The sequence below is a fragment of the Cygnus atratus genome, chromosome 10, assembly GCF_013377495.2.
Source record: "Cygnus atratus isolate AKBS03 ecotype Queensland, Australia chromosome 10, CAtr_DNAZoo_HiC_assembly, whole genome shotgun sequence".
Classification (NCBI taxonomy): Eukaryota; Metazoa; Chordata; class Aves; order Anseriformes; family Anatidae; genus Cygnus; species Cygnus atratus.
The window spans coordinates 21,349,806-21,365,705 of NC_066371.1; the positions used below are offsets into that span (position 1 = coordinate 21,349,806).

At 35.6% G+C, this 15,900-nt stretch overlaps 1 protein-coding gene across 1 annotated transcript in view; it reads left to right on the forward strand.

Annotated features, from left to right (window-relative positions):
* The window catches only part of CACNA2D3 (calcium voltage-gated channel auxiliary subunit alpha2delta 3), a 455,579-nt gene that overhangs the window by 409,657 nt on the left and 30,022 nt on the right, over positions 1 to 15,900 (forward strand). The window contains exons 30-31 of the mRNA XM_035558456.2: positions 4,718 to 4,780; positions 8,172 to 8,242. Of these exons, the coding sequence (XP_035414349.1) occupies positions 4,718 to 4,780; positions 8,172 to 8,242 (134 nt within the window). The remainder of the gene's footprint in view (positions 1 to 4,717; positions 4,781 to 8,171; positions 8,243 to 15,900) is intronic.

A 15,900-nucleotide genomic window follows, 5' to 3' on the forward strand; every position in this document is an offset into this window, starting at 1 on the left:
TTATTTGTTGTATTCCATAAGTCTTAATTTTCTCTGTCTCTCTGTTGTCTTTTCTTATCTGTGTTCTAGTCTGGACGTAAAGAACTCTTTCTGACTGTCTCAGCATTTGAATTAGACACACCTGTTTTTTCACAGAGGTGCTGCATGTCCTGTATTAATGTATTTCCAAAGAAATCCCTACATTTTCCACCACCTGGACCACTGTTCTGAGTGTATTCCTACCTGTTCAGTAGTTGATTCATTTGGAGTAGCCAAAATTCATTAGGGGCTGTTCAGCACATTAAAAAAAAATAATAATAACAATAACAAAAGTAGTTACATAAAGTACTTTGTGATATTTCCTGTAATGAAAATTGAGCTGGGTTGGGCTTTCTGAAGGACATGTAATTCAAAATCCAAATAACTCTGGTCAAAAAAGTTCACAAATCTATCTGAGAATTCTTTCTAACATTGATTGTTATTACATTGTATATGTTGTTCTTTAAGGTAAACAATGTTATTTTAATTTTTGGATTACTTTTATAAATTATAAAAAGTTTTAAAGATACATCATCCATCTTAGCAATCACACTTCTAGTATTCTACTTCATAACCCCATATACTGTGACATTGAAATGTGTTTTATTGAAAAATGAGTCCAGGATGCACATGTAGTGATATATATATATATTTTAAATATGTCTGCTCAGTATGAAATTCAGATCACAAAAACCATTCCAGAGACAAAGGCAAAACTTCAGACATTAGCAATTATAAGAGTAGAGCATTAACTTCTTCAGCAGAAGAAGATATCTGAAGGACAGAGATAGTAATAAATAATAGAAAAGAAAATTTGCAGTAAGCCAAAACACAGAATTGTGATGATCATGCCATCTTTGGCCATGAAATGGACCTTATGAGCCAACACGTCTTTAGCATTTCTAGTTGTAAAGACTTACAGACTTCTCCATTTACAGCTTGTATTATTTAACCAAGTAAAGTAAACTTCTAATTTCCACATAAAAAAATATCCAAAAAAAAACACAAAGCAGATTCCTCCCAGGTGGGTGTGTGTGAAAGTACCTATTTAGCCCCAATTTCAGGCTGTCATTTGCATTAACAATGATTGTAAGGAGATCTCATAATGTTTATTGTCCCATTCTCCTAAAAGTGATCATGCACCTATTGACAAACCAGGTCTGTGGAACTTTTAATTAGCTAAAGTTTCCTGACCTTGTTTTATTATAACTTGCTGTAGATTTAAGGTGCATACTTTACCTTGAGTTGTTTAAATATTCCTTATCAATAGGTTTCCAGTCATAGCCAACCAGTTTGAGAAGTATAACTGCACATAGTCTGCACAGAGTGCTGTGTAAAATCTCATTTAGCATAAGGCACCACACTTGCAGGATTAAAGGCTGAGCAGAGATGACTTCCTTCGTTTGAGATAGCCTTTGTGACAGAATAGTTAACAGTACACAATTTCTTCTGTAACGGACTCTCCTGGCTGCAACATGTTCAACTGCTTCATCCAGACAAGAATTGTTGACATATTATCATTGCTGCAAAGATGCTTATGGTCTGTCCATGTGAAGAACTGAGTATACAATGATAAGGATTCCAAGAGGCCACAGCCATAACCAATCCACTTTTTCCTTTTTATCACATCGGCAGTTCATAAGAACTGGCATATACTTTGCTAAAAGTTCATGTGGAACTTCTTTTTATGTTACATTCATATGCAAAGAAAATGCTGCTCAAAGGCTTTTCAGTTATTTTCAATTGACATCAGCAGGAGGATCAACACAGGGAGAAATTGTATGAACCTTGATAATTTAGAGGTTCCAAGCTTTTTTTCTTTTTTTCTTTCTTTTTTTTTTTTGACAAAATACACTATCTGTTAATAGGACTCAATCAAATATTACAGGTCCCCAATAATATTCCACAGCTGTCTTTTCTCAACAGTAAGAAAATATCTAATGAACAATTACCGTACAAATTAAAGCATTTAAAAGTATTAAGAAATGAAACTAATGGAAATAAAGTGTCACAGTAGTCATGCAAAGAATTAGTTGAGCAATTTGATTCTGAAATGCAGTTGCCTGACAGATTTGCAATTCCTCAGAAGTATTTTTTGCTTTCTTTTAGAGAGCTTTGAATTTGCTCATTTTTTTCTTGTTTTCGTAGTCTCACATTTTATTTTATTTTTTTATTTTAGTTTTTTTGGTTTCTTAACCCTTATAACATTCCATTACTGTTGTTATATATTGGAGCTGTGACAAATACATAGAGGACTTGAACTTGATCAAAGTTACTGTACTCCAAATGTGTTCTCAGACCTCAGTCAACATTCTTGGTGTGTTTATTCTGGACTTCATGCCTGCTCTATTTTACAAGCTCAGGGACTCTCCACCTACAGAATGTTCCCCTTGAAATCTGAAGTTCATTGAACTTGAACCTTTGGGCAAACCTGTGTGTAGTTCACTTCCAACACCTGTGAACCATTGTGAATTAAACCTTTTTCATACAGTTCTAGTCTATGCAAATATTATTACCCCATGTGTTAATTTTGCATTTGTCATTTTCTATTTGAGATTTGCTGATGTAGTGGACAAATAAATGCACCCCACTGTCCTTTTTCAATGCTAAATTTCATTTGCAAAATGTTCCTTCGGTGTAGTACCAAATGGTGAAAATTAGTTATCTTGCTGGCTGGTAGGTGAATTAGTGGTCCTGAATGAACATCACCCCGTTGTTAAATGTTTCTAAAATTGATAGAAATAGAAACCTAGTCATCTTCAAACACCTCTAACAAGATGCAGATTCCACTTACTGCCTGTCTCTACTAGCAATTAGCTATCATTAGCATCACTTAAAATTTTGGACAGTACTAATGAATGACTATGGCTTAGAGACTTGACACACATCCACTTACTGTTGAGTCACGTCAGTGTTTTCCCAACTGTATGTAATCCATAAATTATGAAATGAAGCCTACACTCTCTCTTACCCAATGTAACTACTCTTAATTATTTTCTATGCTGTGGAGAAATATTTTTTCTAATGTACTGTCTTTAGATTAATCTTTCATGCATGAGGAATGCAAATAAGTATCCTCAAAAGAGCTCTTTGTTGGCTTAGCTCTTCTATTAATAAAGTTTATGGGAGGTTTATGATAGACTTTGGGGATAGCAGTGTTCTGGAGTTACAGTCCAACTTCTGAAATTCCACTCTTCACACACCATTGAGGTTGGGTAGCTGCCTCTTCTCAATGCTTTAGCTCTACTCAGTTGCTTGCCAGAATCATCAGCTTGTCATGTTGTATTTGACAGTTTTTGGCTTTCTAGCAGATCAAAGGTTGGAAATAATTAGTTGTTTCAACTTCCTTTTTGACGGGTTTTCTGCCACTAGGGGTGTCTGGAGCTTAGTTCCCCTATTAGAAAGAATAGCCTTCATTTGCATTAGAGAATTACATTCATTTCAAACTTTTGCCTGGTTTGGGTATCTTTGCTTTTCCAAAACTAAACTTCATGCCAGCATTTCTGCCAGTCCCTCTTCTGCAGTTCCACAGAACAATAATGTATGGCCAGAGTGAGAATCAGACTCATCTAGGAATCTCTTGAAAAATCCGGCTGCGTTTTCACAACACCCTGCACAACTGCTACTGCAAAATCAGCCCTACTTTCCTTTATAACACTGCAGAGAGATTTTGCTGGATGTGTACAGGGTGTAGCAGAAAGCACATTTTATCATGTTTCTGTTCAGCCCCTTCACAGCAGGAAAAGTTTTGAATGAGAAGCAAAGCCACGATGATTCCTGTATTGGAAGCCACCCTACAATTTTATTTTTCTTTACACAAATGTCACTAAAAATTCAGGGAATGATGTTAAAATGTTTGCTGATTTAGACTAATGATAGAAATATGTTAAAGATTTAACGCTCAGGTAGGTATTTGGCAATAATGAAGACAAACTGAGTTATATCAAGGTTTGAGGTGAACCTTATGTTTAAACTCTGAAGCACAGTAATTAAAACTTTGCCTGTAGCAAGTAATTCACTTAAGGTTAAAATAGCGCATGCATGTATGGAGGGAAGCACTGATTTGAGTTTACCTAGTTTTATGCAATTTATAAGTATGACCTATGAAAAGCTAACAGTCCTACCTCTGAATCCAGTTCCCAATTAAAAACACAATTTGAAAAGCTTTTAGGAGACCTGTGGGGCCTCTTTTACAGAAGTTTCTGTTCCCCTCCCCCAGTGACCAAATTAAAAAATATTACCTGGTCCCCTGTTGGTCCTCCAGGCTGACACTGTGTTTTCATTAATACATCATTAAGGTAATGACATTGTGCTGATGTTTTTCTCCAAACACAGGATAAGCCATCAGGAGCAACAAAGTTCTATGCCTTTGCAAACTGTGTTACGAGGAAATACTGAGGAATACAAGGAATAAAAGAATGAATTAGAAAAGCACTGATCCTGTTCTTTTAATGTTTGTTATAGTTTTTTTATATCTTTTATTTCTGTATACATCTTTGTTTTGTTTTACATGAACTAACTGTATAAAAACTAATTCAGGTAACATCCCATGAGTTGAGACTACATCCACTTACAAGTTATGTAAACCATTAAAAGAACCTGAAAGTTTTATCTATTTAGAAGTCATTTGGAAGTAAACTAAGTTATTGCTGTATCATAAAACCAAAAATCTAAATTGTATTTTTTTATTATTTTTCAGTCTATCAATTGCTACCTAATAGATAACAATGGATTTATTTTAGTGTCTGAAGACTATAGGCAGGTAAGTGAAAGATTTTTATTCAGTTATCTACTATTACTGATTTATATTATTTATTTATTTATTTAAAGTAGGCCACTGTCTTAAAAATGTTAAGTAATTAGTAGCATGAAGTTAAAAACTTCCTTCAATGAATAATGTGAGCTGCCTCTCACAGGAGCTCAGTTTCTGTCTCCCAGTGGTGTAGAGTCATGAACTCATAACTGTTCTCTGAAAGGGCTTCTTTGCTGCAGAACTGTCTATCTTCCATGATAAATTTTTACCCCAAGAGGAAAGATTCACTCTGGCATTTTTGCCACCTGTGAAGGGTGGGGAGGAAGGGAGAAGGCTGGCCATGCAGAGCTCTTACATTCAAACTTCAGATAATGAAATTTTACACAGGTGTTTGCTGAAGAGTTTGTTTTCTGAAGTGTATTACAGCCACTGAAGGACTAAAACTCAGCGATCAGCACCACAATAGAGAGGACAAGGATCATGATTAATGGGGAGATCATTTAAAACATTAATTTGCTTTGCGTTCATGGAAACTAACTGAAAAATGAATGTATAATTCTTCATTTCTGCAAACCTTATTAAGAACCCACCACTATCCTCCTCATAAACATTTGCCTGAGAACTGATGGGATGCTGCCCCAGTTATGCCAGAGTTGTCTGAAATTGAATTTCTTGTGGGTGTTGGGACTGTGCATAGGAGTTATCCATACTCTTACTCAGCCCTTAGGAGAATTAAATTTGTTATGACTAGGCTGGTTACTGGGAAACAGCTATCAGAAAGAGCTCTGTGTGACTTAGAAGAGTGACTGGAGAGGAGGCTTTAAAAAAAAAAAAAAAAAGAGCACTGTAAGTGGATGGCAAAAAAGAAGCCAAACTCAACATTTCACTTTTAAATTAAAAGCTTGAATTATTGCAGCCTTAAATCTGAAACTTCTTAAAGTAAAAAGATACAGATGTTTATTTCATTGCTCAAAAGGAATTGGATAATCTTTCCCTACAATCCCTCTGTCCCTTGCTCCATTTTGGTTGAGTCTGCTAGCAACTAATAAACAAGGAAAATATATTTTTTCCTGAAACTATTATCCTTCCAATACTGTTCCGGAGCATTAGCTGCTAAACAGATACTGTACTGAGTTGTGAAGTAGTCATTCTTCACAATATGCTATCTTATATTCAAAACTGAGGGCTGAAATTTATTATTTTGTTTTACATGTATTGCTTCCACCCTTTAAAATGTCAAGCATGTTATGAATATCATTCGAGGGTGTACTCATAAAATGACATGAACTAAAAATATGGTGTTGTTTAACATTAACTGCATTATGTTAGAAACATTTTTTCCCCTACATCTATCAAATATATATTTTCTACTTAGTTGAGCAATGACCCAAGAATAACACTCATTGTAGAATAATGATGATACATTGAAAACATTTTGTCTGGTTTGTCCCCCTGTTGTTGTGCATGGTATTTGTGTAATTCATTTGCTAGTTGATAGTTGGCTATAGCCAATAAATATGATTAGGAAGAGATGTTTTCTTTGGTAGATTACCTGATACTAGTTATTACATATTCCTATGAGGAATATATTATGGACAGATGTTGGACCATAACTAGGCTAGAAATGTGTCAGATTTTAAGTTCTTTGGAGCAACGTCTATTCCTGCCCGTAACATCAAGCATATGTGAGTCTTGCCTATTTGTTTTCTGAGGTAGGAGACAAGCAGCTGAAAATCACTCACTGCTGATGGAATGTCAGGGAGCAAGTGATAAGATGGTGGTTTTACAAGAACCCCAAGCAAAGTCTATGGACTCTTGCTCCTTTGTCACTGCATCCTAAAGTACATATATAGGGAGAAAGCCTTCCTATCATTTCATGGAATAAGAAACAAGTGTTCGTTCCTGAATGTGCTTCAGCACTGTTTTTCTTTGGACTTGCCAGAAATGACCTGAACCATTCTAAGAATCTTGTCCACACAAGATTGGCAGTGTAATTGCACTTGGCAGTGTAATTCTTCATCTGAGTTATCACCAAATCCAAATATATTAAAAATTACAATTATCTGGGTGTTACTGCTTTGAAGAGAACTAGGATTTACAGACGAATCTTTTGTGGGGAGAACTGTCAGTGAAATGTCTTTATAAGATGAAGCAAAACTTGAAAAATCAAGTTTATTACTATCTAAGGTTATATTAGTCATTTATGGTTTTGGCTTTTTGACGTTAACTGACTGCCTCTCCCATAGTTAGGATAATCTTTCTTCGTCAGTCAGCTAGGGCTACTGAAGCTAGTATTTTTAGTCATGTAAACCACAAATGTTCCTCTTGTTTCTAGGAGACTTTGCACACCTGTATGTTTTGGAAAATATGCCAAGTTTCCCGAGTGTTTTTTGTTCTTCTTGTTGCTTTCTTTTGGGTTTGTTTGTTTTAAAGAAAAAAAAAAAGTTAATACTTGCTTTTTTTGGTAGAGGAATGCCACTTTTGGCTAGGGCTGTAACTTCTCTGCCTGCAAACTCCCAGGTGCATACTTGAGGTCAAGTAGGTTCCTTGTAATGGAATTGGGGTTTAATTCATACAAAACCTATGGAATCCATGTAATTTGAGAGTGTGGTGCCCTTTTCCCCCATAAATTGTGGTTTTCTCCCTTTAAACACTGCAGAGAACATACCCAATCCTTCTGGGAGTTGAGGTCCTAAGATAAAAAAAAAAGTCTTTCCAAAGTAGAAAGAATGCCGTACATGCAAGATTTTAGAATGCCATATGAATGGCTGCAGAAAATGGAGTCACTTCCGTATTACATACCAAATTCATAACATGAATGTTTGTTTTCTCAACAGAGATTTATTTTTATTCGTCCACATTTACTGAACAAGGACAAAATGCGTAATTCATCAGGTTGAGTGGTTTTAAGTATAAAATGATTCTGACTGCAGTTAAAATTTATAGGATTGCTGAAATGTACTATTCCAGCTCCTTAAACAGGTCATGCAGGAATTATAAACAATGCTTTTTTATGACTGTTTATGAAATCCTCTCACAACCTGTTTATAGCTTTTTTGAGTAACATTTTAATCACAAGGATTTGTGATCAGATTAGTGTGTTTCCTTTACAAGCTTTAGGTTGGGATGGCTTTTATTTCTGATATTAGATGTTATATAATGTCCCTCAATCTACTGTATAAGCTCTCACATCTGCTCAGGGGTAATAATATAATCCCTATAACTTGCCATGACTGTGAAGTCCTCTTCAGTTTTTATGAAGCAATAGTCCTGAAAACCTATCTATGTAGCTGTCAAAGCCACTCTTGTCAGATCCCAGAATATGCCAGTTTAGATTGCATCCAGTGTTATTTCGCATTTATCTACACTTCTGGTAATTTTTTGTATTTTTCCCTTGCAGACTGGCAACTTTTTTGGGGAGGTTGAAGGGGCTGTGATGAACAAATTACTAACAATGGGCTCCTTTAAGAGGTAAGAATTAAACTGATGTTCTATCTCTTATAAAATGTTGAAAAAAAATAAAAAATAAATAAATCTAAACAAAACTGAAGTCATATAAAAGAAGGTCAAGATTGACAGCATGGCTGGATTCTCATTATGCCTTTTTTCCTATATGATCTTAGTGTAATTTGGTGCCCTGCATGTTAAGGGTATTGGAGACAGCTTACAAGGAGTTTCTTGTTTATTGGACTGCGATGCTAAAATTGTGTGCCTCTCCTGTTCCCACTGTGCTCAAGTGGAAGTGGGATTTGACCATATCTACTACTGAATGGTTTTAAATGGCTCTAGAGTAAATCATTGATGCAACATTAAACATTTAGAGTTGGAGATTGCTCAAACTGGGCAATGAAAAGTGCCTTACTGTTATAAGAGTGTTCCACCAGTAATTTTTCCAGTATTTTTTCCTCACATGTTAACTGACCTTGAACATTGCTGTGGCTATTAATCTGGTGACAATATCATGATAACAATAAAAACTAATGGTGATCTGATGTTGTCCTTTGAAATGAAGTATTAGTCCTGGTGAAGAACATTTCCCTTTAACCCGTAACTCAGCACTGAAGTCTTTGTGGCTTTCACATTGCTAAGAACTGTTCCTTACCCCTACCCTGGAAGTGCAGTCCATGTGCATAGTACTTTTCCCTTTTACTTTCTTGTGCATTTATATTATAAAAAAATAGCACATCACTGTTCCCATCAACCACTGAATTGAGTTATTGCATGCAAGGGTGTATACAGAGGCTCTCAAAACAGATGGTTGTGTGCTTCCTTGGTAAACCAGCTCTCTTAAAGGCAGAAAGCTTTCTGTGTGCATTAAAGGCAGAAAGCTTTTCCTCTGCGCATTATAGCTGAATACCACTCCCAGTAAATGACTGACCTGAAATGGAAAGATCTAGCACTCACTGAATCATCCCAAATCCTAGTTCTCTGAGGGTGGCAGCTTTTGTGTGTTTAGCACTACGTTCTTAATATATGCTGTAAAAGGAAGTGAAGTAATACCTATTTATAGAGTGGGTTCTAGAATGAAAAGATCTGTTTATACATGAGATGAAGCATTTTATTTAATGCAAACAAAAAAAGTACAGTTAAAATAAAAGGATAATGCTTTACTTTGTCCCACTTTTTTTGTCCTGCCTAGCAAGGCATTTCAAACAAAATATCTACTGAACAATTGATGGTAGTAGGTACCACAGTTGAGGAAACAAAGGCTGCATGGCTCAAGTATTCCATCTAAACTGTGGTGGGTGCCAACTTGGCGTGGATCATTGGCTTATGATTTTTCTGGTCTCGAGCTGTGAGGGAGTTACAGATAATGAAGCCACCAGCTCAGTGCAACGGAGCTGCATGCTAAAGAAATGTAAACACAATAAGCCGATTATTTAAACACAATAAACTGGTCACTGCCAATCAGTTAAAAATGGGAGAGAATCAAAGTGGTGTAATTGCACTAAATGAGCCACCTGCTTTTCCTGCTGTACAGCAGATAGCTCAGTGCAGCAACAAAAAACACTGTTTTTGAGCTGTGGTAGATGAGGCCTTTAAAATTAAATTATTCTATCAACATTAAGGAGGAATCTTTGCTTCTCTAGTGAAAAATACTCAGACACATTTACCATATTTTTACTATATTTATTATGAGGGTGTTATTTTTTTATCCAAATTTTATTTTTGTATGGAATAAGAAAAAAGCAGTGAATGGTGCAGTGAATGGTGGCAGAATCTATTACCCGTTGATTTCCCCGAGGGCACAATATATATATGCATGCATTACCCCTGTCATTTCTGCTCTTACCATGAAGACAAAATCAGAGACCAAGCTCTGATCTTTAGCCTTTTATTCTGATTTTCCAGAGCCATCCTTCCTCGCAGATTGTTTCTTATATGGCATCTCCCATTCAGCAGCTGAATTAAATAACATTGCTTTGTTAGAACTGGTCTTGCTCCTTTGTAATTTGTTTTAGAAGTAGAAGGTTCCACACCGCCTGATCTTCTCTGCAGAAGAGTTTCCTGACATGCCCAGTAACTGTGGGGATGGGAGCCCACTCTTCCTTTGGCACCATTGGGTAGCCGTGCAGCCATGTGCTACTACCTCACTGGTTCATGCCTGCTTTCAGGCTCTCTGTCCACAAAAGGAATGAAATAACCCTTTGTGAGTTCTCTCAACTACCACTAATTTGGATGATATAGAAGTTCTTTTTAGGATTGAGCTGGAAGTGTTAAACAAAAGGGGGTTGTTTGCTTCTGACTATATTTCTTTTCAACCTGCAGCAGGATGAAATTCGATTTTAGCGTTAGCTGTTTATTTTTTAAAGTGAACTTAAATACCTCCTTCCCTCCCTAATTTCTTTAAACTCAGTACTTCTTTTGAATACTACGTATGTACATATGTATGTATATTTTCTTAGTTTATGGGTTTTATATTTAGAGGAAAAAACGATATCAATGTCTCCACAGCAACGTGACATGTTCTGTGATTTCATTTAGGAAAATGATGTTTATCTTTATACCCTGAATATTGCATACAATTAAATAGTTAAAATATAATTTAAATTCATTATTAAATAAAGATGTGCTTCTGGAAAAGTATCTGCTTCACATAACTCAGAAAAAAGATTCTTTATAGTTTCCTCAGCACTTTGTTTATGTAAAAACATTGGGGAAAATAAAGATTCTACTGCTCAAAGCATGAAAATCTAAAGAAAAAGTTTAGCATTAGAAAAAAAATCAAGGGCCATCAAAGCAATGAGATCCCCAACAAAATGAAATTAATAAATCTGTAATAGAAAATTAAATGTATCTTGACTTGAAAACACTTTGATCCTTTCCAGAACAAGGAAAACTAATCAGTTCTATAAGGCAAATATGGAAGTAGTATCATTTCCTCTTAACAGTTCTGTTTCCACTAGGCATCCTCTTGGCATCTGAAGACAAGTCTGTGCTTTGGTGTCTAGTCCTGTTTTCAGGATACAGTACTGATATGGTGCATCTCTTATTTTCAGCTTTTCCAGATGCTAGGCTCACTCTAACAAGTTCTTAATGCTTTGAGAGCTCTTCTTGTCTCTTACTTTTTCACCCCTGTTCCTTTATCTTAACTCACATGTTTTCTAGTGAATAATACATGCTGTCTATGCCCTTATGGCACAGTACAGTCCAAATCCTTCACCTGTGTTCTCTAAATACATGCACATAGAGGCAGACTTTCATCTCCCTGTCTTGATTTGCTTTGTGTGCCAAACTTAACAAGTGTTTTGCCTCTGGGTTATAAGATTATACAAAAATTCAGAACTCTTTGTGAAACTACTTGCAAGGAGCAAAACATTCTTAAAGCCACATGATGAAAATGGTACCTGTTTGATTGCCAGCAGGTTGCTGATTCCCACTGAGGCAGCACAGCTTCCAAATGAAGGATATTTTTCTGTTTAGTTTAGGCTACTTTACCTTACTTAAGCATTCATTTAAATTAGATATTCTTGAAATTTGGTGAAGGTGTTAAATGGACACTGTTATATTTAGAAATTACATTTATTTTCATGTGAATTTTTACAGCCACTTATTTGACCTTTAGAAAATGTCATGACATTTGTTTTGTATTAATTTGGCAATGTTTTGGAATGTAGATGTATACTTTGGAGAAGATCAGTGTTAGAGTGAAGGAACAATTCAAAATGGAGTTACTGGATTTGTTAGTGGATAAATATAAGTGTGATGTTGCAGTTCTTAGATTATAAAAAAATCTATATTTTTATCTAACCACACTATCTTTACCAGTGAATTTATTTAGTAAAAGTAAGTTCAAGATATAGCCCATGTTTAGAGTATGTAGAATCACAGAACCACAAAATGGTGTGGGTTGGAAAGAGCCTTTAAAGATCATCTAGTCCAACCCCTCGGCCATAGGCACATCTTTCACTAGATCAGGTTGCTCAGAGACCCATCCAACCTCACTTTGAACATCTCCAATGATAAGGCAACAACATCTTGTCTGGGTAACCTGTTCCAGTGTCTCAGCACCCTCATTATGTAAAGTTATTGCCATATATTCATACCAAATCTTACCCTCTTTCAGTGTAAAACTGTTGCCTCCTGTCCCATCATTACATGCCCTGGTTAAAAATTTAATGAACTTGCTTTGCAATTTATTTCCACTCAAGCATTATTATTATCTGCTATATTAAATGCCATGTGCACTGCAGAGCATGTATGAGGTGTGCATCCTTATTCTTCAATTTCTAGATGAGTAATATATAATTATACTGCCTTGAAGAATGACTTTCCATTTTCATCAATGAAATAGCTGTCAGAAACACAACTATATAGCAGACTGTCTAGTACGGGTTTACAAGTAGACCTTATTCCTAACTGCATGCTACCTGTAGGCAAAAAATGATATATGTCATTGTGCTCTTGTCATCACTAATGATAAGGACCCAGACAAGGACCCCCATCCTGATGTGTGGATGTTTTCTGCTCCTATCTTGTCCTCCCAACATCTAAAATTAATGTCTCAAAACTGACTTCATGCATAGCGAGAATTTACATCTCTGTAAATATTACTACTGATTTCGTGAAATATATTAGTATTTTGGAATCCTTTTACCCACCTAATAGAAACCTAGACATGTGTGCTATGTAAATGAATTGTCATTCTGTATGCTGCAAATACATGTTGAGTTGTAGGTTTTGTACACTTTGCGTTTTGCAGCACTTTGGCAGTTAGGAATAACTGAATGTTAAAAGCAAAGATATGCGATGACAAATTTGTTTTCTCAAAGTGCTGTAGTTTATTTTTCATCATGTTCTTGATTTCCTTGGTGAAAGGTATTAGTCTGACAGCTTCTGGATATTGATAATCTATCTGTCAATGAAGGTGGGAGAGCTAGGACAGAAACAGCACAAGATTCCATACATGTCCTGCTATCTCCCTACAAAGCCCCTCTCTAAACTTAAGACGCTAGTTTACTCTTCACATCAATACTGTCATTCCTTCTCCTCCTTGCAAGAATATTAGACAGGCTGAATATCTTCTGTCTGAGTTAATGAATGTCTTTCCACCAGAAGTGAGCTGTAATCTCTGTTAATTTTTACATAGAACACTGAGTAAACAGTAGTGTCAAAAATTAGGGCTTCATTTATTGTTTGCATCCTAGGTTTTTTTGGTGGTTTTTTTTTAAGCATTTGTTCTTTTTTTAATGTTTATTCCGTGGTAAGGAGCTTATTATTCCTACGCATATGAACACCTCCCCTCCCCCCAACTATCTTAAACTGATGACAAAATTTTATGCATTGAAGATCTTTCAGCTGTTATAATTGTCAGTGATGATATTTCACACTACCAAGTAGAAATCCATAGTAATGCTGAAAATCTAGCTGAAAGAAATAGTGTACATCTGTTAGTATAGCCTGTACTGCTGGTAGGTCTTAGAAGCTTAATTTTCTTGAACCAGATTTGTATTTTATTGTAAGTACATTGCAAAGTACAAGACTGGAATTTACTGTATCAGAAAATTAACAATAAAAAGGTTTTCACTAAAATGTACTTGACTCCTGAAGTTACATACAACGGAGCTACACATTTCATTTTTGGAAAGTTATCTTTCATTAGTTCAAGATTATCACACGTAGGCCGTGTTTGTCCTATGGCTGACGCTGAAATCAATTGCTGTGTAGGCTTCAGTGATGAGGTGTGGAAATAGGCGCAGTTAGCAGCATGGTGATGTCAGAAAGTCCCAAGCATGTTGTTTGTAGCAAGAGAATAGATCTCCCATGAAGTGCTGTAATACACAGCATGGCACCTAGATGGTCTTAAAATTAGATTGTGGGAAGCAGGCAATCAGGTTTGCTTAAGTATAGTCAGTTGAACAGGATACAGGTAGCTGCAAACGGTTATTTAAAACTAGAACACAATCACTTCAAAAAGGGTAATCTGGAAGCCTTTCTTTCTGCAACAGTGAATTAGGTCTGTCTGGATGAAGGAAAGCTTATTTTGTAAAATCTTGAGGACATTAGCAAGAAAATAACACTCTGGAAATGACATCTGAACACAGAAGCACCACAGTGTCTTAGGCTACTGTTTTGACTACAGATACTGTAGTAGCCTTTACAAGGAATGGGGCTGGAAGGCCCTTACCTTACTAGTATATTTACAAGAATAAAACCAAAACAGAGCAAAACTGTATTTGAATTTGTAAATGCCTTGGAACCCATTTCTACTGAGCTTCAGTACCATTCATAGAGACAGAGAATCCAGAATTGATTCAATATGTTGCAGTGTTCAGATTTCAACGTGATTATGGGCTTCATCTGCTGATCTTTGAAGCATAGTGTAAAATTCCTTTTTGTTTTTAATGCGGAAGAATAAGGTCTTTATAAGATCATTTGGCAGTAATGCTTTCACAGGTATATTTTGCACGTTCTGTATTATAGTAGCTTGAGTGGTCTTTAGAAACTTTAAGATAGGTGTTGAGCCTGCCTGCTTGGAAAGTCACTGAGATGGGAATTCATGGTTCAAAAATCAGAACTCTTTCCAGGATGTTTTCAATGTCTGTCATGTACTTTTCTAAAGATTTGTTAAAGATTTTTCTAAAGATTTGATAAAGATTTTGCTAAAGTTTTTGTTTGTTTGGTTGGTTTTTTTTTCTCTGTAAACGTGGATACATTATCTATTTTCCAGGTTGTTCCTGAACCAGAATCTTCACACTTCACCTTCAAATATATGTAGTAAAGCTAAGCTTATTGTATCATCCACAGATGATATTAAAACATTTCCAAACAACAACAATTTTGCAGTGTTCCACAATGATTTTGAGATTTTTTCTTTTACAACTCTTCCCGTCTTCCATCGCTGAAAATTTTAGTATTTTAGTATTTTTCCCCTGTTAAATGAACTTTTATTTAACTACACATCTTTTAATGTTTTTCTTCTTCTTCCTCATAATACGATCCTAGATTGCTGTCTACTCCCTCTAATACAGTAAGATAATATACAAAAATATAGCATGTTTATATTAATATTAGACACAATATTAATTGTATTTCTGAGTACATATTTCAGTCCATTTATGACTCTTTATCTTTGAGCATTTAAAGAAACTATTTATTACATTTTAATTAAACAATAACAAGTGTAAGTATGGGAGGAGAGGGGAGGCTTCTTCCAAATATTCAACCTGAAGTTCAAAACACATTCCAAATGGCACGCTGTAATAACATTTGATTAACACTTCTTAGCAGGGTAATGAGTCCGCAGATTGAACAAGTGGTTCTGGTGTCTGAAACTGAAAGTTGAGAAAATGATTGCATTTTCAAATACCAAATAAATGGTTATCAAAGTTGCATTGAAAAACCTTTTACAAAGAATATAGGCAAAACTGAATATTATTCAACTTGTAACACTAGATATTGAATCAAGTAGGATGAGACCATATCATCCACATCCTTGATTACTTTGCAGAGAGCACATTAAAATCCTTAAACTATCCTTGGACATGCATTTAATCACTTGCCACCATCCCTAGTAGGTCAGTGTGGGCATACAACATGGTCCTTAACTGTAGAGAAATAAAATAGTCAACCAAGACTGGAAAGGCTGAGCTGTAGAGATTACCTTACAAGTGCTGCATTCTGACCAA